This window comes from Saccostrea cucullata, unplaced genomic scaffold (assembly GCF_032062105.1).
Source record: "Saccostrea cucullata isolate Sc308-1 unplaced genomic scaffold, CSIRO_AGI_Scuc_v1 ctg143, whole genome shotgun sequence".
Classification (NCBI taxonomy): Eukaryota; Metazoa; Mollusca; class Bivalvia; order Ostreida; family Ostreidae; genus Saccostrea; species Saccostrea cuccullata.
The window spans coordinates 521,388-548,004 of record NW_026937256.1 but is presented as its reverse complement, the minus strand read 5'-3'; the positions used below and the strand labels follow the sequence as shown (position 1 = coordinate 548,004).

Genomic DNA, 26,617 nt, shown 5'->3' with positions numbered 1-26,617 from the left:
AGCTACTTCCGGTCAAACAGGAAGGAAGACCTACTCGTTGATTTGCAACGAGCTTTGCTCTAGTTTAACATATTTTAATTAAAAGACATTACCTTGTAACTGGGTCAACTTATTCTTTTACTATCTTCTTGGACATACAATTTCATTTCTGATGCATTCTTCATATTTTTTTCCTTTTGTTTTTACCTACCAATTTTTACCTACCAATGGTTCAAAATAGTCTCAAAACTTAACTGCTTTAATTGCATGATTCTCATTTGCCCCGCTGCTTAAACATAGGTTTGAACAATGAAATATATACTTGGTAATGCCACACTCTAACTTTGTAATTCCATACATTCAAATAGTCTCAGTACTTGTGAGTACAAACCCTGTTAGGTTGAATTCCCTGCATCTGGAGTAAAACTCATGACCCTCCCCACAAAAAGTGAATACATCTAACTCCCCACCCCCAAACCTCATAATTTTTTATTCAAGATAAACCATGGTTCTGTCTTCGGAAATAAATTAGGGAAGGTTATATTCTTGCATTCTGGAACCTTACTACAGAACTCAATTACCAAAGATCTTCTTTAAAGGTGAAAGCCCCACCCCCCTCCCACCCCCATCGGGACAGGCCTTCACCTTGGAGCCACTAGGGGCCTCAGAAAAAGAGGAGTTTTTTAAAAAAATAATTTTTTGTCAATTGACTCAATTAACTTTTATTCCAGTCAAAGCCCTGACAAAAACCTATGAGACCAATGTCAAGGTTAAAATCTAATGAGTAACCCAGAAGTTATAACTTATTTTTACGTAAATAATTAGTATAAAATAGCTTAAACAGTTAGCCTGTAAATTCTTCTTTCCTCATCACCTACAGCTAATCATAAACATCTCCTTAGGATGAGGAAGTCAACCAAACTCACAATTACAAGATTGATGTCTGCAATGTCAAATAAGTAAAGACTATAACTAGAAAGAGGAAGATCAAGGCTTAGAACACCCCCCCCCCCCATTTTTAAAAAGGAAATCCAGTAACTCTTACTGATGATAAGATTTATGTCACATTATGAGGTTATTCTCCTCCTCCTTTAGGGTGACCTACAACCCACGGCACATCTTGGTTTCTTGTCAAGGTGGCTAGTGTTTTAGTTAAAGTTTATTTTATTTGACATATCCTGCTTATGAGCCATTAAATGAGTGTTGTATTTTATTTGAAGCAATTTTTTGATTGTCATGTCAGAACCTGGTTTTAGTGTATTTGCTTCAGCCTGACAAATCACAGATTGGGAGAGGACATTGTAGGTACAACATTACCCCCTGACATCTGTGTTCAACCTCATGAAGAGCTAATCAGTATTGTCGTTTGAATTTACACCAAGAATTCATTCCAAATGAACTTTTACCTGATGAATTAGCAACAAAATCAAAGTTTTGTAAAACATTCTCAAGCCAAATGACAAGGCATTGTGATAAATAATCTTTTTTCTAATTCCTAAGAATTACCTATAATAAAGACATTTTCAGAATTTGAACTTTTTAATATTTTACATGTAACAAGTTCATTCATAGCTCTTTCAATCAAAGTTTTTGCAATGCAGTTTGAATAAGCTAATTCCAACAACTCTATAAAAACTATATAAAAAGCTTATATCCAAAAAAATGTAGAGATTCATTCAGTTCAGCATTTTTCTATAAATAGCCAAAAACTTGCAATTTACTGGAAGATATTTTTAAATTCTAAAACCTTAATTTTCATGAGAATTAAAAGGGAAAAATAAAATTAATTAAATTTGGGGGGGGGGATTAAGACTCCCCTCAGTTCAATTTCATTTTTACTTTTGAGCTGATCTTGTATTACAGACAAAATCTAAGGGGTAAACAAAGCTTCTCTAGTAATAACAATTCAAACATCTTCATCTCCATAAACACACTTTATATTCAATAACAGTTCTCCACATCAAAACAGAAGATGATGAGGCTCTAAAATTAATTACTTCTCACAGTCATAAACAACTTGATATACCATGAAAAATCTCCATCGTAAATCTCCAAATTTAAGTGTGTAATTAGCATATTTGGAACGGCAATCCTTTGCTACAGATTTACACAGAAGCAATTTAAATAGCAGCTTTGGGTAGGATATTAAGAAACATAAAATTTAACTGACAGTCATAAACCTAATATTTTACAACTCAATATTGCTTTATAAATATTTTAAATCTACAAGTGTTGCAAATGAAGTCACATGGTTGAATAAATTTTCACAATATAGTAGCTTCAGCAATATAGCTAAAGAACAAACTGATATCATACCCTTAAAATTACAGGGAATTTCCCATTGCAATTTTCAATGAATTAAACAAATTAATTGCAGCCATCAACATTCTTCAAAATTAATTTAAATTTATTGACCCTTTCAGATTTGACAAATAGACAACAACAAAAATGTAACATGTTTTCAACCTGCCAGCTACCTGTAGAAATAAATTTAAAAAATCATTTAAATATGCCACAGTAATTAATAGTTGGTAGCAGAAAGTCAGTCGTTAAAATCAATATTTATAGACCAAGATCAATTTATCATTTTGTGAAGGCATTTCAACAATGTATCGGTGTCTCTATACACTAAAATATATAATGCTGCACTTTATGTACGTAAAATAAGTGTAAAATAATACATAACCGGCATGCCAATTACCAATTTAAATTCTGAAATGACAGACAACGTATACAGCTATAGATTTTGTTTTCCAATTATTTATAAGGAATCTTCTAATTTCCGGGTCTAAAGCAGTGCCCAAAGAAAAAAAAAACATCAGACTTAAAAAAAACAGTTCCTTAATTAATAAATGATCACACACAGGCCACTGTGTTATAGGCATTATTTCAAGGTGATTTGCCTGCCTTTCTCTTTGAGTGAAATAGCTTTTGCCTTCACTGGCAAAAACTGATTTATTTTCAAATTGTATGCAATACTTTCTGAATTAAATTCCATACTACTAATGCCCCCCCCCCTTCCAAACCCCAATTTTGCTTCATAACATTTTACTAAATATAACTTAATCTTCAAAAATAGGGCTAACCTCCTTTTTCTATGTAATATATGATGATTTTTGCTTTTGTTAACAGCTTTTAATTCATGTTGACGCACTTTTTTTCTGCTACAAAAAGTAAATGATTATGCCTTCTGTCAGAACGATCTAATACTTTAGCACTCTATTATAAAACATATAAATATGGGACAATGTAAAAGCAATTCTATGACGAAAAGATAATGCACAGCAAAATTCAAGGTATGAATAATGATAAAAAAAAAAAAACCAGATTCCTGAGAATTTGCAAGTGGAGTTTTTTTTTTTATACCTAAGCTGCTAGAACCATGATAATTAAACACACCAAAAATAATTTCATTAGTAATTCAAATTGGCCATCAAGCAGGTCTTCTTAGTTTCTAAACTCCATAAAAAAAGTCCAGTAAAATATAATTAAATATTCACACTTCAGGAATTACAGTCGTTAATATTGCAGATGGGAACATTTAATAGAATTTACATAGATTAATATCTCATTACGTCAAATGAGAACGGATGTTGCTCTGTTATATACAAACGTATAAAAAAAGACACGGATAAAAAAACAGTAGCAACACATTTGTCACTTATGTAATTTGACATATTCTTAAGCCACGGTAGGTTAAAGGTTCCATCTCCCTTCTCTTCATTTCTTTTTTGAATACTGTTTCAATCAAATTCAAACTTCAGCAAATTGAAGCTATAATATGAGCAACATGGTTACAACAAACATGCTTATAAGCACTCAGTCATGCTTGGTTTTCATTGCCAGTAAGTTTAAAGCATAAAATATTATAAACTTACAGGATATAAAGAATTGCATTTGAAACGAATCAAAAATGTTTATCCCTTGGACTTGCCTTTTTTGTACGTGGAGTAATAGAAATTTTTAAGGCAAAATTTATCACTCTCAATTTTACCTTCTTACTATTACAATTTTTTCAAATTTGGTTCTGAGATATTGTGATGATTTTCCACATTGAACCCTGGTATTTAAGTTTGATATATTTTCATCTTGAACCCTGTGCTAATTGTGAAGTTTTTCACTTTGGACCCTGAGATATTAAGGCTTTTTCACCTTGATCCCTGAGATATGCTGATTTCTTCACATCAAACCCTGAGAATAGCAGTGTATTTTACCTTTTAAAAAATACTTCATGACAGGTAACATTCAGGTTTACCATACAGTAAGAGCTTCTTTGCAAAATTAGAGTTGTATATTTTTTTTCTTTTGTTTAATGACCAAAGTTTTTTGCTTAAAAAAAATATTCAAACATAACAAACTGTATAGGTGTTTACAAAGTCATTAAAAGGACGAATCTCTTGTTTCTGGTAAAATTTATGAAGACAAATTTGATATATTTTTGCCAGAGGTCCTATCTTTGATTCTAGTTTATATCTATTCACTCATATAAAATATTAATTCTTTGGTGTTACATACTGTTCTTCCAAAAGAAATCTTAGTTAAAATTGAAATGAATACTATTTAATCATATATTACAGGACGAAATGTAAAGGAAATTGACTTTTAACTTGCCAATTCTATAAAGGAATAAAGGGCATTAATTCCAGTGAGAGTTATCTCTCTTGTCAGAGGGTTGATGAACCTTAAGTGACTGGGGAAAGTGGTCATGCATATTTAGCACAGGGCTGCAAAGACAATATATATTTCAGCAACCTTGATGATTTTCAAATTGTAAATCACATTGCTATAATTATACAATGAAGCAGAAGGTTTAACTCTAGTTTCCCTCTGTTTTGTAAATAAAGACATGACACTCCTTTTGATCCACCACATAAGTAAGTGACATACTTATATTTTTTTCTCTGTGTAGAATTTCACTTCCTTCCACTGGCACATATAACACATACATAAACACACCTATATAAGGAATTATTTTCTTTCCTTTTCATTTTTTGTTTTCTACCAAACATTTATGAACTGCAATTAACTGAATTAAGTACGTAATTTGAGTTCAACAGAAAATTTTACAGATATAAAAATTTGTAATAAAAAGTCAATTCTCAGTATTAAGAGGTACCCCCTTGACCCACACTGATTTTTGTGATACAGTTGTACAATACATCCTTTTCTCAAGCATTTTAAAAGTGTGCGTGTGTCATAAAATATATTTCGTGAAAAGGAAAGTCGGCTGTTATTAGAGCCATTTTTTTATGTCGTTTTGAGATTGAAGGTCTCGTTTTTTTTCCTCCTCGATTTTAATCACAGAATGCATTACAGTTCTCTCCAATGTTGATATAATTGAGCATTAAAAGGAACTTAAGGCTCTGTTAGTCAATCAATATTGTCTGGTTTTTTGAAGTACTTAATTCTTTATAACCTGATTTCAAAAGTCAAACAAACTTGTGTTGACAATTGCAGAACATGAAATCCATTAAACAAATTTTCTATTGAGCGCGGAGGAGCGAGTTGTGTGCTTTTGGTGTTCGGGTTTATGTAATTGTCACTACTTCTACAGAGAATCCTTTGTTATGTTTTCTGATTAGCTGCCTTTTAAACATTTGGTAAGCTGGTTAGAGGTTTTAAGAACATTTTATGCAGGCCTGCAGTGGAGACATACTCTGTAAAGCTGTGTCTGGACTGAAGCATTTTAATCTCCAACCTGGCCCTAGGGCAACATCACCTCACAGTTCTACAATATACCTACACTCCAAAACCTTCACTTAACGCAGACAAGGAGTCTTACAACTACATGTTAAGATATTAAGATGGTGTCTCATTTTGTTGGTTGACACATGCATGGATAGGTTATAACAAATTCTTACAAATATCCTCTCTTTGAAAAATGAAACGTAGATATAAAGCCATTACAAATAATTCTGCTTAGGTGGGTCACAATATCCAAGGAGTTGAAATTTCTCTTTATTTCCTACAATAGTGTTTCCTTAAGTCTCTTCAATTAAAATCTTTATCTGGAATTTACATACACTGCACCTTTCACAATTAGTATATTTCCATTTTTATACATATAGTAATTATTTTAAAATTTTTTGTAAGATAGTCCGTTCTGAGAAGGTTGCTGAGCATATGCTTGAAATCTGATAAAGTGTATTAATTCCTGTTAATCTTGATCAAAGGAGTCAAGAGAAAAATATGTATACTAGTAAAAAATAGTTGTTTAGTTTTTAGCTTAAAAAATTTGAATCACATGAATGATTCATGCTGATTGGAATGGGGATTGGTAAATTGGCCGGGTAGCTAAATGGTGGTAGAGAAACCACATGGGTTCAAGGCCCTCTTTGGCCAAAACTTTTTTCTGTTTTTATTTCATGTTCAACAAAAAACCTGTGGGTAGTTTTACAAGAGTATCAGTGATGTTTTTCTTAGAAAAAAAAATAAAGAGGTAGAGTTTGTACAGGCAATCAGGTACATGAGTAGTGGATGGTGAGTAGGAGGTCTGAAACTCAAGTGACAGCCTGACCAATATTTTTCTCTGTTGTACATTTGTTGTTATTTTATGTTTATATGAAGGACTGAAGAATTTTTAAGCTGTTTAGTTTGGGAAAAAATTTGACACAATTTCATAATTTTGTTTCCAATGTTCCAAATTTTATATATTTATTTTGCTTCTACTTATTAATCCAGGTGTTTAATTTAGGATAAATCTTTGAAGGTGTCACATTGTTTTATGTGCTTCAAATAAAGTTAAATATAATTGGAATTTATGAATGGAATGATTTTGCCCTTTTTAGGTAACGTTTTCTAAAATATAATAATAAATCAAGCCAAATCATATGACTTTTAGTACAAAATACCTTTTGAGTATTATTATTATTTTACCAATTTTAGAGTAATTTTCTCTGCAAGCAGTTACGATTTGTAAATCACCATCTCTCATATTACACTGAAATAAAACAATTCATAATACCAATGTCACTTTGTAATGTTTTATTGACATTTCCGTCACGTGAATTGTACTCACATTTTACCATTCCCGAGGTAGCGTTCCAGGTCCATGTCCAAGGCTTCATCTATCACAAAGTCCTGGACTACAAAAACAAAAAAAGAAATCCATTCATTCATACTTCACACCATTAAAATCCATCTTCAAAATTAAATCCTCAGTCCAAATATCAAAGTCATGAAATTTACCACAATAATCACTTAATGGACCAGATGGAAAATTGACAACCATTTTTGGAATCAAAATATTATCAAAACTGTCTGATGATTATGCAGTTCATTTAATTGTTACAATCGTTAAGAGGTCAAGGTCAGTTGTAAGAGATGGCTGCTTCTGTGGTCTAGTCCAACCAGAACGACACAAAGACAGATCTTAGATTCCATGTATTCAATTCCAAAACAGATATGTAAATTGTATGACATCAATAAGTGATGTTCACTGGAGATATTATAATAATGAGGCTCATAACATCTCTGTAATTGTCACCTGTATATATTAATTCCTTACTAACAGAAATTATATTATGCCTACAATTGGAATTAACATGCAGGCTTCTTCAAATTAGATGCCTTTTTATACAATGAACCCATTAAAACCAAAATGAAAGTCGAAAAAACAAAAGGAAAACTTTCATATATAAATTCAAATGACATGGTAGGAGACTAACAACGATTAAGGTGTTATACATCAGAGTGCATCATTGTACATGTACTTAGATCAAATCAAAGTATAAGGGAAAAAGTGTACAGACATTATACAAAAATATTCTTTTTCTTAATTAATGCAAGTACTACTTAGGTCTTGGCATGCTTCGTACAAAACATGATTCAGCACTGTTGTGTTTGACACGTATTGAGGTCAGAATACCTGAATATGTGTGAAATTAACTTTTTTATTAATTACTATTATGAAATGGCACAAGTAGAGAGGCAATGTCAGGTATGTGCATTACTTGCAGAGGATACAAAGCACTGCATGGTCAAACACACTGGTTGTAACAGAGAACCACTGTCGAGAACACAGGCAATAAAATGTTAGGAAAATTGTCAGATGATAGTCTGTAGTCTTTGAATTAAATTATAACAATATATTTCATTTTCAACATTATTGAAGACATCTCTTTACAAAGTCATTTTAATTCACTCATTGAAAGCACAAAAGAAAGTCATTCCAAAACTGCAAAAGCTGACAGACTGTTGGATGGACCTGACTGATTTAGTGTGTTGCCTCATGTACCATTCCTTGTTTTATACACCTGACCAAAATGTCAGATGTCTCTGTGTCTGATTTTGAATTTTACTATTTTGAAATGAAATCATAAAACAATTTTTGTTTTAAAATTAATTGATGCAGGATAAACAAAATACATGACAATTATTAACTGTCTTGAAATGCAAACAATTGGGCCTGGGCCGAAAACGTGATAGAGGGCTGGGCAAGCCTTGACTCCTCTATCTTCATTTCTTACCCTCAACCAGATATTACAGGTATTTCAAGATTACGTTATGATCATGTATTTTATATGTAATAACACAGGGGCACCAAAAGGGCTATTATGAAAGGTAAACAAGTACACTGGTACATTTGTAAGAACATATTTACAATGATAAATACATGTACTCATATTCAAACTATGCCAAGAAGATAAATAATTCATATATCATATGTAAATAATCTGATACCATGCACTGATAGATAAACTCTTATGCACCAAAGAGATTTATTATCATTTAGAAATCATATATAAATACATACACAATAAAACATGCTTATAGCCAATATGCTTTAGGAGTGATAAAAAAGTTTCATTGCAAAAACTCAAAAGTTTTTTAGATATCGTTCCATAAACTAAAGTGTATCACACAAACAGAATGTATGAATTTATGACCTTGACCTCTGATCTTTTGACTTTTAAAATCAATAATTGTCCTTTTTTTTTTTTTACATCATAGTGTGTTGTGTTATTAATATTTGTTTAAGAAAGCTCAAAGAAACTTTATAATGTATTATCTGAAAATGTATATAATTTTTTTTACCAACTGATATTTGACCTAAAAATAATAGGGGTCATTTTTAGGCCATAAAGAGTTGTGATGTAAAATTTCATAGAAAAAAAACTAAAAGACTTCTTGAGATTCTGTCTGAATGAAACTGTTCCACACACACAGAATGTATGAAATCATTATCTTGACCTTTTGACCTCAAAATCAATAGGGTCTTTTTAGGTTATAAGGAGTTGTGGTATTAAGTTTCACTGCAAAACTCAAAGACTTCTTGAAATTTAGACTGACTGACAAATGGTACAACAGAAAGACAGATCCAAATTAATATCCCTCACTTTCAGAAAAAAGTTGAGCACAAAAAAATAGGTACAGCTGCTTCCATGACAGTAAATATCACCCTTCAACATTTTTTAATGTAACCATGTATTCAAACAATTTCCTAAAGACATATTCAAATACTTCTGAGAAACTAGGATTTTGAAGAATGAGACTAACAGTCAAACTTTGGATTCTCAAACTGTGATATTCTGAATACCAGAGATTTGTCAAAGTGAGCTGGATGTCATAACCACTTCTTCATTTTTTTTTTACCATCAGAACTCTCAGATAATTCTTTTTTTTCTCAGTCCCATCAAGTTCATGAAAAAGAGGTTTGACTGTACATTAACTAAGCCTATGAAGAGAATCAAGAGATGAATTCAAATCCAAATCAATCCTCTCCATCTAGTGTTTGGGAATATATACTAGTATGCTTTCTCTGCCATCAAACTTTTAAACATTGAAGTTCTAAAATAATATCAGTACTGACAGTAGCAATATTATCACCTTTTCTTTTTGTATGTTTCATACTATACACAAAAATCTAAATATAAAACATTATAGACAGAAAAACTGGTAAGAGCATCACATAATACACAGGCATAAGATATAATTTCTTAAATTTGTGTGTAGACATGTCATACAAAGAACAAAACACTTTACATTAAGATACACAAGTACATTAACATGTACGACAATTGAATACAATGAAGACATTGCTTGAAAGGGAAGAGGGCACTTAAAATATAGGATAAAGTCTCTTAAGATGGTCTGTTTTAATAGAGAGATTTTGGAGAAACCTACTCGTGATGTAAAACTCAGTAAAGCTAAAGTATATAGAAGTCAAAATTAACTGAAATTAAAAAGACTTAATCTTATGTACTGCTTGTAAACACAAGTTGAAGACAGACAGTTGAGCATGATCAGTTTCAATTCAAAAAGATTATGCTAGATGACATGATGGAATTTATCGCAATACAATATTTTTTGTAAACATTAGAATGCAATGTACTGGAATAGGGCTGTCATGATCAGTTTTCAGTTCGGGTACGGTTCAAAAAGATTAGTGTAGGTATAATACATTGCAATTATAAGGTGATTTAAATAATATGGTACAATTGTTGTCTATGGAAGCTTTTAAACTAGTTAAAATGTTGCTATTTCGAAGATTAAATGAAAATATTCTTTTTGTTGTTGAAAATAATACAAATAATTTTTTATTCCATTAACATTAAAAAAATGCAATTTTGTATACTGGAATATCAATATTATTGCACAGCCCTAGTGAAGTTTTAAAAGCACTACAAAAACTTAATACATAGGGCAGGTGAATTTTAACAAAATTTAAAATTTGAATAATTAAGGTTTAAAATCATATTCTAAATTGAACAAAAATTTCAAGGATATAACTATTACTTGTGTCAATTTTATTCTTTAAAAATTCAAACCAAAAAAAGTCCATGTACTGAGACCTCTTCTCATTTTTAATACTACATGAATAGTCTATACAAAAGAAACAGTAACTGAAGATAGGTTGATGTGGGATTTTTGCAAAGTGTGTCAAAGGTCAAGGTCAAGTTGACTATAACACTGGTATTTGTCAAAATCTTATATGAAAAACAGTGCACATTATGAAATATCAAAAAAGTTGTATATCAACACTGTCAACTATTTCAAAAAGTAGGTCAAAGCTCATGTTCAAGGAAACCTAGGTCGGAAACAAGGTCAAATACATAAGCTATAGTGCCAAGCTATATACTGTATATGCAAAATATCTAAACCATATCGCTTACAGTTCTTAAGATGTAAGTTGTAACAGATGGACGGACAGCCACCCTGCTCTGCAGACGACATAAAAATTATTACCAGAAACATCATTATTGACATAAAATTAACCTCAAAGGGTATGAACCTTGAGTTAAAAAAATATCTGTATGAACACATCAAATTGAAATTAATTGGAGTGGTAAACAAAAACATTAGATAAGATGGAATATTATCTGGAGCGATGCACGATCATCTAGGTAAATAATATTAATGACCCCGAGTCGGTGTCGCATATTTGTTTGTATGCTCTGATGATAAGAACATATTACTTAGATATGTAATTATTAACAAACATTAACTGATTAAGTGAAACAGGTATTAATGATCCAGAACACCATTTAATAATTGACTGTTACTCACATCATGCAATTTCATAAAATTCTGCTTTTGTTTTGGACTTCCTGAATGTGTATTCCTGTATAAATTGAAGAATGTAAAATGTGCTACATTAGGACTATTGTAAAGAAAGCCCAGATGTAAACCAAGGTGGGGTGAGGTGGGGTGGGATGGGGGTGGGGATCTGGTTCAGGAATAACTTAGAGCTTTGTTTGAATCCTCCTGCAAAGTCCTCATGCACCATGTTTAGAGCATTCAAGATAAATTTTGATATTCTATTCCAAATAAAGACAAAATGAAAATCTCACAACAATTAGCTATTACATGTACATGCATGTATGACTGAATGCCCAATCAAAAAGTAGGTCATAAATATTGCAGTTGGTGGAATATATTTTAGTACCTCCAGCTGTGTTCATAAAAAGCATGTTCCCTTTAGATATTCCATATGATGTATTCTTAGTCATGTCCTAAACATAATGCTTACAACAGCATACAAAGAGTATACTAGTGCTTCAGCCTGTTAGTATTTCAGTCTTCAGAAAAGATAAAACACACAAAACAACAATTATTAGGTTAAACATGGTATTTAGAAGACAAGATGAATATTAATGGTAGCAAACTGCATAATCATCACAGTTTTCATCCCTTTCTTCCTCAAAGAAGACCATATAATGGCATACTTTTACAAAAATGTACCTTTTATGTATTTCTGAGCTTGCACAACAATTTCAAATTAAGTGTTTTAATTTCCCATTATTTCAATGGTCACAATACTAATAAATTCATTGTCTTGACTTCTGCGCACTATGCGTTAATAATCTGTACATCATTTCTATAACTTATACAAAGTCTTATAATATTGATGGTCATATACTGGTCCTTGAATGCCTTTATTGCCTCTGTTCGTCTATAAATAAGTACAGTACTATAGTGTGTCCATAAATAACTCTCCGTTTACGGGCCATTCTAGTCCTTACACAGGGGGCAGGTAAACACTTACATTCTGAGTGTTATGACCATACTGAGGTACTCTGACCAGAGAATGCCTCTGTATATTGCTAATACTAACTTGGCCTCATAATACTTATAGTCTTGATTTCAACACTATCATAGTCATCAATAAATGTCATGATTAGGTGAGACTGTAGTAAGTGGTATCATCTACCAATTTATCTCTTAATCATCCTTATCTGATATCCCATTCTAAAATTTAATTACATAAATCCAAAAAAAGAAATAAACTTTGTGATTGAGCTAAGTATACCTCTGCCTTTCAATGAAAAAAAAATTAGCCTTGGAAACTTATGCTAATTAATGCATGCACATAATTAAATTTACTTAATCAAATCACATTGTATTACGTGTTTTATAAAAAAAAAAAAAAAAGAAATTAAGAATAATGAGAATCACTCAAAATATCAATGTTTCCTATATGACATGTCGAAGGTCACAAGTAAGCGTAGGGGATGTCATTTATTGGTTCATGGAATAAATCTGTTGTTATTACAAAGTAACTGACAACATATTGTCCACTGTAGTCCGACCAGTTAATCCGTACATCTCTTAATATTAATCTAGGTGTCGCATGTCTATACAGTAAGTCTACCAGTTCAAAGTCTTTATGACTATACCAGTTTGTGCACTTCATACTCTGAAGTACCTTAGATTTATTATTCAACTTATATATGGACAAATCCTTGGACAACAAAACCATTAACAGACTAACTCTTATATACTTGTACTAAAAATAGTTAGCATTTTTTCATACTTGTGACATTTCAGCATTACAATAAATTCCTATTTAAGATAGTCATTTGCACAATGCTTAAGTTTTAACACCATACTCTAATATATGATTCTTAAACTTATGTAGATTTGGAATAAAGTTTAATCATTAATATCTAAATCCCTTAATGTCGTAACAATTTTAGCAGAGATTTTAGAAGTCTGAGATGAACTCTATCTCTACCCTGTACAATAATACTAATTGTTAATTAGTTTTGTAATGACTTAATGTAAACCATTATGATTATCTCTGTTTCATGAAAATCTGAGATTCCTAATGACAACAAATGTTCCAGGGACATAATCTGCCTTGTGTACAATCATCAATATTTCAGCACAGAGTACATATTCCCTCTCCTCGTTAATTGCTTTGAAGCCTTTCTGATTAACATCATCAGAGATAGACAAAAATAAATTGTTCTCTCGATTTTAATATTATACTGTCTCTAACAAACACTGCTTCAGGGTCTAACTGTACCTGAGTTATATCAAAAGTCAATGACGTTCTTGTTCATTTTAACATTTTATAGTGCAAGAAGATTGTTATATTTATTTTGTAAGATTTTTAGCAAAAATCTTTATGCTCTTTGAACCAAAATATATCTCAATTCAATTTTGAAATCAATCAAAAAACCTTCGTTTATAATGATCTACAATGAAATCTTTCATAAAATTTTGTGTAATTAAGGTTTTTAGGCAATTGAATCAATATTTTTCCTTTACTGACTTTATACTGGTACACGTTCAAATATTTTCACCATTTACAACAAAAATTACATTTAGTATCTTGTCCACAAGGTGGCAAAAATAAACACAAGGTGAACAAATCTTAATTTAAAATCTTTCTATCAGATGCTTTCAATTAAAACCCAGCAAACACCCAACCAGTCACAAAATACCTTGATCTACCCAGAAGGCCCATAATGGCAAGTTAACAAAATATTAGCATTCCTCTGACTAATTCTTTTGCAGTTCAATAAACATGTAAGGGTAGGGCACTTGTCTGTCTAAACCAATACAGTACCCCCAAAACTGAAAAGAAAGACAAACAGTCCTTTCCATCAAATAATTGTATCCCCTTCAAAATTTAACCCATATTGGGTTGAATTTGTTATTTTTGGCTTTCATCAATTCAAAATTCTTTAAATAAATAAAGATACATTTTAAAATATCAAAATTTAAAAAGAGTTCTGCATCAGTATGTCTGAATTTTTAAGAATAAGATTTCCTGTAGAGCTTTCAAGTAATATGAAATGCACAATTTCTTTTAAAGGTGACATATTTTAAAAGTGCACAGACATCAGGCTTTTTGCCTGTTTTTAACCTGTTTGTATGAAGTCTATGTTAGTGTGACAAGACTTTCTCATTCTATTCCTCTGTGATGGATGTTGACCTTAATAAGACGAAAAAGAAATAAGATTTCCACCCCCTAGACTAGCCTATTTTGGTGTGTACAAAGCCTTTCTTCTTGAAGGGATTTCTATAATTTTTATTAAATTTTGTATCATAAATAAATTGTTGATTTCTTTCTTTTCTAATTACAAATAGGCTTAATAATCACAAATGTCCATCATGACTTTTTGATAAATGGAAACATTAATTTATATGTAAATAAAAACAAAGTTTATAACCAAAATAACAACATCATCAGTGCAATACGCAATAACAAAATACGTAAATAATTTCGTTATTCTGAGATTCAATGCCAATTTGAAATCTAGCATAATTTATCAGTAAAATATTAATTGCAGATCAATTAACAGTTTAGCATTCATTATCTGTCAAAACAGTCACGTTTTTTTCCCAAAAAAATTTCCATTAATTTTCTAGTTCTCTTTCTCTCTGTTTTACAGAGTTATGTCCCCATAAGGAACAGTCCCAATGCACAGAGAAGTTGCTTCACAAGCTTCTGGAGCTGTATGCAGCTGCAGTCTTAACATCTTAAATGGTTGCTACAATTTTAAACCAAGAAAATTTTCTTTTATGATCCATCATCTTCCTAGTAAGTACCGGTAGTGTAGGAAGGGAAAATTTCTTTTTAATTCATCTCAGGATAATCTTTCTTACAGTGATTGTGAGTTTCTACTGAATTTAACATTCAGAAAGTGTGCATGGGAAAAAATCGCAGAAAGAGCAAATAACATTTATGAGATGGGGATCCCCCTCCCACACAGAACACAAATGACAGAGATGAAGCCTTAAGCTTCCAAAAATAAAATATCCTAAATTAGAACAGTTTCTTATAGGCTTGATTATACATTGAAAGGACACTATGGCAAAAAAGTTAGACACTGCTCCTTATAACATTGTAATATAATATACTGGAAAATCCCGCAAATTATAACAATTCACAGGCAGATTTTTATTGGCTGATTTCTTTGTCGGCTGATATAATGACATCAAGATACAAGCATGCAGATAGCATATTCCTTTTATTAAGAGTTTTAGAACTATTTATACTAGTATAAATGATCTTGAAATAATTTGAGTCATACATGTATGTAAGTAAACACTCATATCAATGCAAACTACTTTTCAAAAAACTTGATTATTCAACCATTAAGCTGATCGATCCATCTTGAACACAATAACTATGTATTAATATGATTTTGTTGTACAGGAAAAAATTATCAATTTGATCTTGAAAACCAATTAAAGACATAGAGTCATATTGAGACCATTTTAAGATGAACATCTATTCAGTTCTTCAAAATATCAAACATAGGATTCAAATTATGACACCAAAAATTTAATTCAGATCATTAGTAACAGAGACTATCAGCCTACAAAATTTTAAACTAATCAAATCAATAGTTGAGAATTTGATAGAAATGTCTTTATAGTTAATGTTGACCTTAATATACCTCGCACAGATTCTCACTTTAAAACACTCACTGATTTATGGCGTTTGGAAAATAAACTGATTTAATTAACATCATTATTAAACACTATTTTCTGAAAATTACAGGTAAAAAAGATGAATTATTCCAAGTTTGATAGGTTCGATAGACATACAACAGTCTGTAACAATCTCACTCAATATACTGTGGTTACCTTGCTTTTGTCTCTCTGGTATTTTTTTTTTTACTTGTTTAAATAAATTATCGTATTTTTATCATCAAAGTGAATTTTCATATTCAGATCACATTGCTAGTATGCTTCACACTAAATATAACATGATTATAAATTTAAAATCAAACTTTTCAAAATCAAAAGAAAATTTATACTATTTATATTCATAAAAATTATTTTAAATTTCTTTAAAACCTTGAGCACTTTTTATAATTTTATAATTTAAATTCTTAAGGCAGAGATCAAAATTAAATGCATTTCCTGATACCAAATCACTAACTGATATTTAATTAACAAACTGATTTTAATACTAAATAAGGTCCTGGACTCTTAACTAATTTATTTTCAAAACAAAAAATTAATGAATATTGGAATTAATTGATATTTTATTCTTGCCTTTTTTCAAATACATTTGGATAAAGTTTGATGAAACTTGTTGCAGTCCTTTGATCATATTAAATATTATTTATTGTGAACAGTGATGCAAGCTAAAGAATTGTTGCTGTATGTTAAATGGTACGCAGTGACAGAAGACGAACTAGCTTACTGTACTGTTATTTCTTCAGATAACTATAATCAGACTTGACAACGAAAATGTCTTGAAAGTACACTTTAAAAAAATACAGGACAACATCAAACTTTTTTCAAGAATAAAACAGACAACAAATATATACCTTTATTTGGCCTGAGCCATTCAGCACTGTGCTCTTATGATGTGGGAATTTTTTTTGGGGGGGGGGGGGGGCTAGTATCTACTTCATTTTTTGTTTTCTATTTGTAAATTGTTTGTTCATCTTATTGGTATTATTTATTTGATCTTTAAACATTTTAATACCTAACATTCAGACTTCAAAATTAGTCATGTCAAATGCATTTTATACTTACGATTATGTAAAATTAAAAGGGTTTGTTATATTGCGAACTTTATTCTACATATTAAGCATACTGCATTCTGGACATTGATGAGTGAATTTTTTTTTATCATGGCATTCTTGACTTTGTATTTACTATTATCTGTTCAGCCCTGAGTGTAATGGAATATATCATGAGCATATTTCCCCCTTTCTTTGAGAACCTCAACCAATGACATCAAAAAAACTTACAAAAATTAAAACACACATATGTTCTGAAGAGGAAGCATTTCTGAGTCACATCCGAAGGACGGAACGAGTTCTCACTACAGAAAGACCGCTTTCCAAAAAACTGAGAAGTTAAGTGTTACAGTGCATGCAGAGACTAAAAAATCAACTGCTACACAACATAACCTAGTTTGAAGTACTAGCATGAAAACAAAGCTAAGGTTCTGAGAAAGTTCTGAAATTTTGATATCATGCTACAGATATAAGAGGGAGATATAGACAAGAAAATTAACCTTACACTGTCACAAATAAAATTGTACAATGTAATCCAAACAGAAAACTGAGTTCATTATCATAGTTGTCCTTTGAAAATCATTGGTATGGTACTATTGGTGGTGTTGGGGGGGGGAGGTAATGTTACTGTAACATTTCATTGTTTCAAGCACATCTGTTGTTAAGCTATGGAATCTTTATCACCAAAATACCACTAAAGACACCAAGATTCTTCCTACATTGGCCATCTTTAAAAAATTGTTTTTTTGCCCTCTTCCGACCAACTGACTTAAAAATGACTCAACTCAAAACTTTTTATGGACCTGCAAGAAACAATATTTTTTAAAAATCCTTTTCCACAGGATTTTCTCATAAAGTCATCAAAAAGTTTGTGAAATTTTCAACTACCCTAATTTTGGAGAGGGTAAACGAACACGCTTTAAAGATGGCCCTGTGTATTGTCTGTACCTAGTCATAGGACAAAGGTGTAACTAGCACTGTATCTGTACTTAAATAAGCAGGATTCGTATTTTAGCAGCTTTGTGGGGACAATGATGCACTAATTCAAGAATACCACTGAGAAATAATTCATAAATACAGTATCACCACAGACATGAGTAGCACTTAAATTCATGATTATGCCAACTCCATATGGATTGATTGCACTAAATTTTAAACATGCCAAATTATGTACACATACAGTATTTTTCCATTAGGCACGAATTTAGTAATTCTATTGTATTCTATTCTGTTCTATGGGATGCCATGCTCACACTTAACCAGCCGTTCCCATATCAAAATATTTTCTTATTTTGACTTTTAAAACGTTAGATATATATTATTTAAACTTACATTAATTTATCCGATTTTATCCTGTTTTTGGAATTTAATTCTATGATCTGATTTTGACAGAGTCGAGAGATCCTATACACAAATTTTCAATGTTTTCACACTTGGAAGTTTTTGTTGCCACTATGGATTTTAACAAGAGAAACAAAATGTTTATGCCTGTGGGTCGTATACTTTTAATGTGTTTTCTAAAAAAAGAAAACTGGGGAAAAATATGAAGCACAATTAGGTCTGAAATCTTTTTTGATTTACTGGAAAATAATTGATCGTGATTCATAGCCAAAACATTTGATAGAAACTGAAATAGGCTTCAGATAATTATAAGGTGTGCCAGCCGTACCTGGCATTAAATTTTTATCTCTCAGACTCTTTGAGGCAAATTTAGACAGAAGCAATAATACAAGTACCACTATCACAATTAACAGGTTACTAGTCAATAATTCACTATATTGATAGCCACTGAGATTTTTAAATCAATAGGGACACCAAGAACAAATAGTAGCACACTTGTGTGTGCCATGTACACAAAATTTTATAAACCCTCAAAAAGTGTAAAGTACAAACTCTATTTATTCAAAGAAAATAATGGGAATATATCCTGAAATAATTGTACTACTAATAAATTCTATTGTTCTATGTTGGTAATATTTACACTCATATTATTTTATGACAAATCAAAATAATTGGTTCCAAAAAATTGAGATACATTTATAAGTGTGAATATAAATTATTGTTTTCAATATTCAATTTTTCCCACCAGTAGATTTGAATAATAACTTGTAAATCTCTTGATTTTCAAAAAATAATCTCTTATTATTCAAACAAGAATTTCAGAAATTTTAATAAGTATCTCTTTTTGTGTGTAGCATTTTTTGCATATGACTTGCAGCATCAATATTTGGGGTCTTTGTTTTGGGACACATTAATTTATCTTTGACCTGAAGATAACATGTATAGTTTGTACATATATTGACCAAGTTATAAAACTATAATTGCATTGTTTAGTACGTGTGTTCACCTCATGCACATTTATGATGCCAGAATTTCTGCCGAGATGGGCTTTGTTAATTAAGTCTTCTCTTTCACTTTGTGTCCTTTTGTTTGTCAAATATTCTTTTAGTAAACTTTTCTTCAAAGAGCAGAAATTCTAAGGTCCTTGGGTGATGAGGAAAACTTGAGGAACCAATAGTAGCGACCTGTGGGCCGGTGAATACCCACTGACCCCATTTCACAGACTCAACACTGACTGAGCTTGACAAACAGAATCCGTTATTGACTGCAAAAAGTAACACTATGGCACCTCCAAGACATTACATTTATACTAACAACAAAAACACAATCAACTGAATAGTAAACCTTATAAAAATCACTCATTTCAATACATCGTCAAGTGTAAACAACCAAACTCTGACACTTTTTTCACCGAATGAAAACGTCTTCGTCAACTTAAACTCTCTTTTTGTACCGGAAACCTAGTGATACTTTAGCGAAGTTTCTAACGTTTTTTTCTGTGGACGACATCCCACTTACCTATGGCGTCTCGCATAGCCTGGTCGTCCGTTAGGACTTCCATTAGTTCACCGGAATCAGAAAATATCTCAACTTTTGTGTATTTACAAATCCATGTGTATATTGACGATCTTTTTTCTTCGGTGTACACATTACACTCTGCCCTTTGGCCTCGTGACGTAGGAGCACATGACAGTTCAATATAAGATTTTTGGCGGGAGTTGTGCCCCTTTGATTGTGAGACGAACGATTCACTCTTTTGAAAACTTGAGAAGTCTTCTTAGATTGTGAAGTCTGCTGCATATTGTTATATATGTACGTGTATGCCATATGGTGTGGGAAAAATGTTGGTTGAGTTATAGATCTTTCGGCTTTGGACATTTAACTGTTTAAGTAGAATGACAGAACGTAACTTTTAGAGGACGACTTGAATGAGGAAGGGGGAGGGGGCAACTGAATTTTGGTACCAACGCATGACAGAATATTATTTCAAAGTCGATTAAGAAAGATTATAATTCAATTTATGGACATTTTAGCTATGTATAGTTATATAGTTAATCTTAATAGAGTTTGTCGGCTAAAAATTATCAGTTCGAATACAGTGCAGGCTTTGGCATCGCAAAGCATGCCTGGTTTCAAAGTGTGGGGGGGGGGGGCTTGCAAGCACACACACACATTCAAAAAACAAAAACAAAAAGCACACGCACAGACAACACTACCAAAAAAAATTAATTAAAAACTCCTTAAATGACCAAAGCGAGAGAGGGAGGGGGCTTCCCAAAATATATCTGACGAGCACCCTCCTCCTCCCCCCACCAATAATTTATTCATTATCTGGCGTCCAAATCCTGGAACTTGCCAGTGTTCGACCTTACAGCATTAAAAAAAGGTATTGGTGGTGTTGGTGTTGGGGGGATCTTTAAAAGGGAAAAATACGATAGTAAAATAATGTAAGACCGTAGCATTTCACAAAAATATGAGATTTTTCCATCAGCCACTACATCCGTAGTTCAATGGGCGCAGATTGTATACTTTTATCACGTCTAGAGACTGATCATTGTATATTTTTTATAATTTCTAAAAATAAAAAAAGAGTACTTTTAAAACTATTTGCTACAATTACACATGGATGTGATCGACAGGGAATATATTTTTGAGAGATTTTTATGAAAAAGGGGTGGGTGAGTGGGACATCCATCTTCAAGGTTCTATGGTCTAACTATAATCTCTAGATGCGAGCCATTTTTTATTCATATCTTATGGCATGGTTATAGGCAACATTTCATTAAATATTCTCTCTCTCTCTCTCTCTCTCTCTCTCTCTCTCTCTCTCTCTCTCTCTCTCTCTCTCTCTCTCTCTCTCTCTTAGAACTACACTCATCCATTACCTTACAGTCCGTCTTTCAACAAGACACTCATACAATGCTTTAAGATAATCTAGTGGAGAAAGAAAAAAATTCAATTCAAAATTCATGTTTTGGGCCTTTATTGCACAAATTATGACAAGTACCCCCTCACAGTGTCCAAAATATTTTTCTTTATCTATTTAACCATTAAAACAACAAGGAAAGGCAACCTGGTGCTGCTATTGCAGCCTGTAACGTCTGGATGTTCAGAGCTTTATCAAGGTTAAAAACAGATTGTGAGCAATGAGCGATATGATTATAACTGATGACAAAGTCCATGTTTTGCTAAACTGTTAAAATAGAGAAGTAATATTGTTTTCAAATTTCAAAAAGGAGTTGCGGATAAGAAATGAACACAACACCCCAACTCCCCCAATCGTTAAAATCAATTAAATAATTAAATCAATCGAACTGTACACTAAGTTTTATTCAAATCATTTCGATTCACATAAAAATGCAAGAAACAACTTTGAATACGAACGTTTTTTTATACCCCGCTTGAAAAGTCGGAGGGTGTACTGTAATCGGTATGTCCGTCCGTCTGTCTGTCTGTTACGCTTTGGGGTACCCATCTCTTATCCGCAACTCCTCTTATACCTCTAGGTGAAATTTAATGAAACTTTCACAGAATCTTTGTTACATATTGCCATTGTGCACCTCCCATTTTACTTTTTGATCCGACACATATTTTGGGTTTCCCGGACACAGCAAAACATGGACTTTGCCATTATAACCATATGGGAGGCGGGGGGGGGTATCATTTAGTGACCTCATTGCTCACAGTACCTCTAGTTTTTTTAAGGGCCTATACAAGTTTTCAACTGTGATTTTGCCTCAATTTTCTTCACTAGAAGAATTTGGAAGTGGTTTCTTGTATCCATGTTCAGTGAAAAATTTTGATCCATTATCAACTGTCATGTTCTAAAGTTTGAATTTACCGGGTGGGAGTAAAATACAAAATTTAGTATACCCGGTAAATTCAAAATTCAGAACATGACAGAACAACTGGGAACCACGATTTAATTAATCCACTATGTCTGAAGATGCTTGGGTAGTATTATGTTTAATTGTGGTGCTACTCTTTTTGAGAGGGTTTTAAAAGGATGTCTCCTTGATTCCATTCCAGATCAATTTGAAAAACTAAAAATTAACGGAAGTTGAAATATCATAATATGTATCATTATACATTTCATGTGTATCATCATGATATATATGCATATCACAATATTCAGTCGTATTGTTACCCCCTCCTTTTAAGACCTACATTGAATGTCATATTGTACCCATGCACCTTACCCCTTTGTTCATCTGCTTGTCGGCACGTTAGGCTGCTGTTCTCAATACTTTTTCAAAAAGCTTCTTTTCAGGGTCAGATGAAGGCACCTGCATAGAGGTACAACGTATTTGAGTCAAAAATCAAAAAGGTTACTACTATCAAAACAGTTAAAAGGCATGGTATACGTAAAAACAATTTCTGAAACGAAACAAACTATTGACAAACAAGTTGACAAAACAAAGATATCAACAGTCTTGATTAATATCAACATATCGCAATTTTTTTCGTCAATACAACGACCTTGTCAACATACAATCTATCATTAAGTCAAACGTTGACTGACATTTTACAATGAGTCGTCAACAGATTTGTCCATTGACCAGATTATGACAAGAGCACGATGCGGGTACCACCATTTGACTGGCGGTGCTTACTCCTTCATGGCATCTGATCCCGTCTCTGATATTTTTAGGGTTCAGGGGTTTGCTCTGTTTCCATTTTGTCTTGTTTCAGTGGATTCATCTATTGCCACATATTCTCACGAAGTGTTAGTGGTCTGTATTATAACTTTAAATAAATATCTGTTTTCATAACTTTAGGTACAGACCCTATTGAATACCGTTCGGTATCTATTTTCATCCTCACGGTACTGTCTCCGTTTTTGTTTTTTGTTTTTTGTGTGTGTGTGTGAACATTTATCTTCAAAATGCTAAAATTTGTTCGTTATACATTGAATACCTTAATTTTTTGACACGGCTATTTATTAACGTTCTAAAACACTTAAACATTCTGACCGAGTTCTGGTCTTTCGTTTGATATTTAGCCCAATGTCTGGCATCATCTGCAACGGAATTCATGATAAAAATGAAGGTATTCTGTGAAACGTGGTAGGTCCCTGTAAGCCCCAAGACGATTGCTTTTAAGTATTCATTTTTAACTACCAATATATTTATTAACATCACTTTAATATAATGATGGTTCCACTGGGAATGTAGTTAAAAGAAGGGCCGGAACATTTGAAAGGTCTCAGCCTATCAGAGGGATAGGAATTATTCAATCATGTATTAAAATTGTCGTGTTTTATATACATGTAAAACATTCTATTCTAAAAATTGCCATTTTGCATGTAAAGATTAAATATGAAATATATGGAGAAAACGGACAGTATTCAAGTTAAAAAGTCCATAAAACGATACAAAATAGGAGCAGAGCAAACAAGGACCTCCAGAACATCAGAAGTGGGATCCCCTGCCGACAAGTCACAAGCTCCTTGTCATGATCGGGAAATAACGGAAAACTCCATAGACAATTCAGTGTGTATATGATGACCTAACAATTACACGTAGGATGATAAATGTAATGATGACTTTAAACTCCTATTCTTGTTTCAGCAACTTGTTTGTCCATAACTTACTTACCTCGTTTTAAAAATTGTTCATATGTAGAACTGAATCAACTGCGAGATAAAAACCCCATTAGCAGGTGATGAAGGTATATTGCATCATAAGCATGGGAAATTGACAATTGCAAAGTTGATTTAAAGTCATCTCTTTTGTCAAAAAGCTTGGTTGTTAGATTATCATTAATGTCTTTCTCAAGTAGAATATCTAAATATGAAAACGGACCATAAAACGATACAAAATAGGAGCAAGCAAACAAGGACCTCCAGAACATCAGAAGTTTTGTCATGATCGGGAAATAACGGAAAACTCCATAGACAATTCAGTGTGTATATGATGACCTAACAATTACACGTAGGATGATAAATGTAATGATGACTTTAAACGAAACTGGTGATATTCTTGTTTCAGCAACTTGTTTGTCCATAACTTACTTACCTCGTTTTAAAAATTGTTCATATATAGAACTGAATCAACTGCGAGATAAAAACCCCATTAGCAGGTGATGAAGGTATATTGCATCATAAGCATGGGAAATTGACAATTGAAAAGTTGATTTAAAGTCATCTCTTTTGTCAAAAAGCTTGGTTGTTAGATTATCATTAATGTCTTTCTCAAGTAGAATATCTAAATATGAAACAGATGTGTCATACTCTGTGGTACCTTTTTTTCAAGCTTGTCGGGATATACTGTATCCTATTGACATGAGAATGGAAATAACCATTGTTAATTAACAATATGTCATCAATATATCTAAATGTCAGTTGAAGGCCACAGGAAGAGTTTCCTTCTTTTCACATATAAGATTTTGGAGAAATTCTGCTTCATAGGAATACAAAATTATGTCTGCTAATAACGAGGTGCAATTGGTACCCATGGGAATTCTAATAGATTGTTGGAAGATGAGGTCCCCAAAAACCACATAGATACTGTCAATCAGAAACTTGCGCATCATTTTAATACATGTATCACCTTTAGAGTACTTGTTTGTACAATTAGAATGTTTCTAAACAAAATAATTTTTCAAATGACTAATGACAAGGTAAGTATATTTATCATTTCTATGAGTTGTTGTTTTAAGGAATCACTGTCTAGTTGGTATAGTATGCAAGGGCATCAACAATAGTGGGAAACATGGGATAATTTGCATAAGGGGCGAAGCCCATTATGCATAAATTATCCCATGTTTCCCACTATCGTTAATTTGCATAAGGGGTGAAGCCCATTATGCATAAATTATCCCATGTTTCCCACTATTGTTGATGTTCCTGGCATACTATACTAACTAGACAGTGATTCCTTATATTTCCATTTCATTGTGAAATAAAATTGTAGATTTAGACTTTAAAAATGTTGACATAGATTTAAATTACACGAGGCCTCCCATGCCAATTTCGATAGTCCTCACCCACTGACGTCAAACACAAAGGCAGCCGCACGAGATTTACATGCATATTTGGCCTCCTTAGCATCAGATACAGAGACAGATGTGCATGAGATTTGCATGCATATTAGGCCTCCTTAGCTCCTGACCTATCGACTGCCTAATTTACATTCTGGTAGAATTATCAAGAAATCAACTCCGCTAACTTTCAAAGAGTTATCACAGAGAAAAAAAAATAGAGATGGGAATATCATTCTTTATATTACTCTTCCAATATACAAATACATGTATTCAGAAAACTTACAAGGTTTTTCGAGATCAACAAGATGTGACATTCATTCATCTTGGCATGTTGCAGATTTGATACAAGTCCTTTCAAACACACACTAATGTCTAGCATTTAATTCACAATCTTGGCATAAAAAAGAACATACACACAATCTAAACACTGACAAAATACACATTCTAGTATTCTTTGTGCACACCTTTGATATAAACACTGTCATGATTCAGGTATTCTTCATGCACTTCTTGCTTTGCTTTACTCATCGACATGATTCAGTATATCCATATTTCATGATCAGGTATTTCCTATGCACTCTATGATTTGCTACAAACACTTAACATGATATCTGTGAAGGTCATTGCCCCTATGGTTACAAGAAGAAATAGAATTTGCTTAAGTCATCAAATTCTTTCCATTAGGTGTTAACATGATCAAAAAGTTTTTGCACCAATATAAAATATATACGAAACTGTACAGGGCTACAAAAAAATATTTCAAAAAATGGTGATTTTTTTCTCATAAAATTAACAACATACTTAAAATTCATCCACATAATTTTCATGAATAGCAACTATATTGCACAAACTTTTGTCCAATCAAACTCACTCCTACACTCGCACTAACATTCTTGAATCATGCTCACAGTTTTTAAAGGCTGTGATAAATAAAAAAGAATAAATGGACACATGTATACACAAACACAATATACAGATACATGTATGTTGAATTCCTCTTAGTCTTTCATCACAATAATCAAAAATAGTTTGAAATCAGATTTCCTATCCAAAAAAAAAAAAAGGTTGAAAATTTTTAACTCTTAAAGCCATTATTA

The 26,617-nt window shown here is 32.1% G+C and overlaps 1 protein-coding gene across 3 annotated transcripts in view; it reads right to left on the bottom strand.

Moving 5' to 3' along the window:
• LOC134247636 (myelin regulatory factor-like) overlaps nt 1-20,215 on the bottom strand; it is a 64,607-nt gene extending 44,392 nt beyond the window's left edge. For all 3 annotated transcript variants that reach the window (XM_062729970.1, XM_062729972.1, XM_062729973.1), the window contains exons 1-2: nt 20,055-20,215; nt 6,998-7,064 (exon numbers count right to left, since the gene is read on the bottom strand). In XM_062729970.1, coding sequence (XP_062585954.1) covers nt 6,998-7,064; nt 20,055-20,097 — 110 coding nt within the window. In that variant the 5' untranslated portion in view covers nt 20,098-20,215. The remainder of the gene's footprint in view (nt 1-6,997; nt 7,065-20,054) is intronic.
• Between the last annotated feature and the right edge of the window lie 6,402 nt (nt 20,216-26,617).